Here is a 4,621-nt window from a genome sequence, read left to right as displayed (position 1 = left end):
CCTTCGATGTAATGGCCGCTAGTGGTGAAAAATGAAAATGCTTTTCCTCAAATACTCATTGGAAATGTCAGGGAGCAAAAACACAGAAGGAAAGAAAATCTCCATTTCCACGCGTGAAGTGTATTTCTTTTTTTCTTTTTTTTTTTTAAAACCTTCTTTTATTGTAAAGGGTATATGAAACTATAGGCGAGTTGCTTTTTTTTTTTTTATCATCATGTATCGCAGTGTTTTACATGCAGTCTATGTCCAAATAAAATTAAAATTAAAATTAAAAAAAAAAAAAAAAAAAAAAGCAAAAATAATACCAAGAGATTAAAGATATTTCATCTTGCCATGGCTCTTACAGGTGACTGGAGAGGCACCAACTTCTCCTCCAAACACAACAACGACATCGAGAAGAAGAAAGCAAAGTGTTTCTGGCTCTTCTGCAAGAGATGATGCGGAGCTCCGAGGACATGGACTTGGTGCAGACACAGAGTCTCTCTCTCTCTCTCTCTCTCTCTCTCTCTCTCTCTATAGAATCCCTCTCAGAAAGACCGGAAGAGTACAACAATTAAGACTTGTGTATTTTTTTTCCTCCTAATTATTGTTTTCAACAATGCAATGCAATACACAACGTTGTACTGTTCCTGGAGAATTATTCTAGTAGATCCTCCAACCCCCCCCAAAAAATGATCTGTCCGAAAAAAGTCAAACACTCTTTGGAATTTATATATTTTTTTATATTTTTGCTCCTCCCACCCGCTTAAGTATTTTTATTTTATTTTATTTATTTATTTATTTATTTTTAAAAAAAGAGGGTTCTGCAATAGCTTTGAGCCTTGTTTGAAAATGTCTTCTTTTTTTTTTTTTTAAGTGCTCGAGCAACAAGTTCAACTGGAGGATGAGCTGCCTCTGCACCGTGTTTCTCTTCTGTGTTTCTCCACTGGTTGGGGGGGGGGGGAGAAAAGTTTAGGCTGAACACGAGACTGTGATTTCCAATCAGTCTGAAGTCTCGCGCCTTTGTAATTTTTTTTAAAGTGGTGGTGTGGGGGGGGGGGGGGGGTGAAAAGGGAAAAAAAAAATGTCTCAAACGCGCATCTGTCCGGACTCTGCGTCAGTTCGTAGCGTTGTGCCGTTTAGGAGCCGAGGTCCACCAGATTGGAAGACATAGGGTTCAGTATGCTGTCGTGGTGCAGCGGGTGGGCGTGGGCGTGGGCGTGGGGGTGGTGGTGGTGGTGGTGGTGCACCGACTCGCCACCGCTCGGTACCGGGATGGCGCTGGGTCCCGGCGGGGGCGCCAGGCCGTGCAGGGACTGCAGGCCCGGGCCGGCGCCCAGCAGCAGGGCCGGGCTCGGGGACGTGTGGTCCGGCGTCCCCGACGGCGTCTTGTCGTCGTCCGAGCTGCCCAGCAGAGATTTGCTCCCGTTCATGGAGGAGCTGAGCGGGTTGTGGCCGTTGCTGTTCTCGTTGTTTTCCCTGCGGAGCGGAGCAGAGTGGCGCGTGAGGGAGGGAACGATAGAGAGAGAAATATGCAAAGTGTACAAAAACAATAAGACGTGTGTTTCAATGTTGCACTTTAGGTTTTAGACGATATGAGAGAAAAACATATTTTTCTAACATATATATATATTAATATTAATATTAATATATGTATTAAAAGGTTGAAAATAAAAAATACACACAGTCCTGAGTGTCTAGCACACAAAATAAACACACACGTCACAACCATGGCTGTGCTGCTTTGCCAAATGGGCTCAACTTTATGTCGTAAATGTCCTTCAGATAAATTTAACACGACTAAAAACAACAAAACAACAACAACAACAACCAGGATCGCGCGTCTCTATAAATAATAATGATTTACACATCGAACACGCTGTCCTCGGGGTCAAGTCAACAACAGACACAGTGAGTCAACGTCAGTCAAAGTGACTCGAGATCAACGCTCATATTTGATATCATTGGTGCCGCTGCCACTGCGGCTTTGACTACGAACCCGCGTCTTACTAACCAGCAGGTGTAATCGGTGCTGCTTCGACTCGGACTCCCGGCACCTCTGGCAGTGCATGGCACGACATGATTTACGTGTAGGTTTCAGCCCCACTGAGTGTCCGGAGGGCTGAAAGAAGACACCAGCACCTGACCGAGGAGACCTCGAGCTCCGGCAACTCTCGGCCGAGTGTCAACAAGTGCAGCGCTCTTTAAAAACACGCCCTGCACGTTCGGAGTTTCTTCCTCCCCCTTTTTCAGTCTAAAATCTTTTTTATTTTAAATAGATTTTAAAAGGTCTTTAAAAATGTTCTTTAAACGCAACCTTAATGCAAATATTACGCGACCAATTGTGAAAATATAGGATCGGTAGAGGGGAAACTGTACAACACTTTAACTCGCGTAAAAAGTGAGTCTTCAATTTGCTTCTATTTTACCTTGACGCGCGGCCTACACGCAGTCATAACAAACACGCGCAGCAACAAGAAGTTACGCCTACGTGCGCTTTGTTTTTTCTTGTCATAATTTACAATCACAGACTTTGATTATATAAAATAGAGCGAAATGCTGAAACTTGAAGAAGCCAATTTAGTTTTGTTTTGTTTTTTTTCGTTTAATTTAAGAAAAAAATAAAATAAAATAAAAAGAGAGAAGTCCTGGGCTTGGAGATGTAGGTCAGCAGATCTAATCGACTAAAACCAAACCAGAGGAAAGTGTTCAGTTTCCTCATTAGTATTCAACGCATTATTGGACTTGGATTTCAGGGGGAAAACACACTTTAACCCGCGTCGGTTCGGTTCGTTTGCTCAAAGCAAAATCAGGTGTAATAAACCAAGAGTTTTGGGCCCTGGGATGTAGGTCAGCAGATGTCATCGACTCAAGTGTTTACTTTCCTCATTTTAAACTGCGAGTTTTCACCGCATCCTACCACTTGGATTTCAAGGGAGGAAAAAAAAAAAAACAACAACAAGTTGAACCTCCGGTGGTTCGGTTCGGTTCGGTTCGGTTCTGTTCTGTTCTGTTCGGGGCGGCTCTCCTACCTCTCCTTGGCCTCGGCCGCTCGGTCCCGCTGCCGCCGGTTCTTGAACCAGTTGCTGACCTGCGTGGTGGTGAGTCCCGTGGCCTCGGCCAGCTCGCGCTTCTCGCGCGGGGACGGGTAGGGGTTGTGCGTGTACCACTCGCGCAGCACGCTGCGCGACTTCTCCTTGAAGCAGTAGCTCGTCTCCTCGCCGTCCCAGATGGAGCGCGGCAGCGGGAACTTCCGGCGCACGCGGTACTTGCCCACGGCGCCCAGCGGCCGCCCGCGCAGCTTCTCCGCCTCGATGTAGTGCGCCTTGAGCCACAGCTGCTGCAGCTTGGCGTGGTTGTGCGCCGAGAACTGCTGGCTCTCCAGGATCTTGTAGAGCTCGCGGAAGTTGCCGCGGTGGAAGGCGACCACCGCCTTGGCCTTGAGCACGCTCTCGTTCTTGTGGAGGTGCTCGCACGCGGGCAGCGACCACAGGAAGCGGCCGAGGCGCTCGATGTTGCCGCCCTGCTGCAGCACCTCGCACACGCACGCCACTTGCTCCTGCGTGAAGCCGAACGTCGGCAGCATGGACATGGCAGCGTGGGGGGGAGGGGATGGGTGGGGGGAGAAGTCGGTCCAGTCGGTGGGTCAAGTCAAGTCAAGTCGGGTCGGGTCGGGTCGGGTCGGTGGGTGCGCGGGGCTCCGGCCGCGCGCCTCGGCTTCCACGTCCCCGCAGACTGCCTCTCAGCGGGGACGCATCGGAGGGAAGAGATCCGCGCACAGGCGTTCAGAAATCACCCAAAGTCGGCGCAAATATCCACTGGCGAGTCTGTTGTCTTTGCGCGGAGCTGCACGGAGCGCAGACAGAGTCGAGTCCTCTCAGCCGTGCACTTCCAAACCTCCCAGCACGAGTTGTGGAGACGCAGAGAAGAAGCTCCGTGCCGGCGCACTGCTGCTGCCGCTGCTGCTGCTGCTGCCGCTGCCGCTGCCGCTGCTGCTGCCGCTTCCTCCTCCTCCTCCTCCTCCTCGTCGCCACCGCCGCTTCAACATCACCTACTCCGGCGCAGCGCGCTCGCTGGCTCGTTTTAATAATATTATTCTAAACTGGCAAGGACGCGCGGTGCCGTGCACTCTGATTGGTCGGTTATCTGACCCCGCGCAAGGCGAGGAGAAGACAATAGCCTCAGTCAAATTATTCGCCATGGCGACGCTGTCACTCAGGGAAACCTGAGAGGCTTTGAGGCTCCTCGGCGGACTCAGCCCCGATTGTTCCCCTTCACGAGACCCCTCCCCTCCAGAAATATTGCTCAGATTTTCTTCTTCTTCTTCGACTACTTCTAACTTTTTTTTTCTTTTTCTAAAACTCACTTTGACGGACGCCTCCTCCAGCCAAAGAGGAGCCGAGGAGCTGAAGGGGGGAGCAGGCGGCTGTGCGTGTTGGGGCGGGACCGACCGACCGACCGACAGACAGACCGACAGACAGACAGATCGAGCAGCTCCGAGTGTCTGCGAGCCTCCGGAGCGGCTCACAAATCAGTCCGCCTGAGCAACAAGCGTGAAACTTTACAGAGTGACAGCGGTGATTATTACTGGAAACTGTCGACAGCACAGAGTTGATGGCGAGGAGAGGAAGAACAGTTGGCC

The 4,621-nt window shown here is 50.1% G+C and overlaps 1 protein-coding gene across 1 annotated transcript; it reads right to left on the bottom strand.

Annotated features, from left to right (window-relative positions):
• Positions 1-317: 317 nt before the first annotated feature.
• Positions 318-4,223, bottom strand: six2a (SIX homeobox 2a). The gene is made up of 2 exons (XM_076046197.1): positions 3,012-4,223; positions 318-1,458 (listed from the first exon to the last, which is right to left on the bottom strand). The coding sequence occupies exons 1-2, from the start codon at positions 3,569-3,571 to the stop codon at positions 1,119-1,121; spliced, it is 900 nt and encodes a 299-aa protein (XP_075902312.1). The 5' UTR covers positions 3,572-4,223; the 3' UTR covers positions 318-1,118.
• Positions 4,224-4,621: the final 398 nt, after the last annotated feature.

This window comes from Nelusetta ayraudi, unplaced genomic scaffold (genome assembly GCF_046127955.1).
Source record: "Nelusetta ayraudi isolate G7.1 ecotype Tasmania unplaced genomic scaffold, CSIRO-AGI_Nayr_v1 ptg000089l, whole genome shotgun sequence".
In the NCBI taxonomy this organism is placed as follows: domain Eukaryota; kingdom Metazoa; phylum Chordata; class Actinopteri; order Tetraodontiformes; family Monacanthidae; genus Nelusetta; species Nelusetta ayraudi.
Note: the sequence above shows the minus strand (reverse complement) of the source record. Positions and strands in the feature narration are given on the sequence as shown.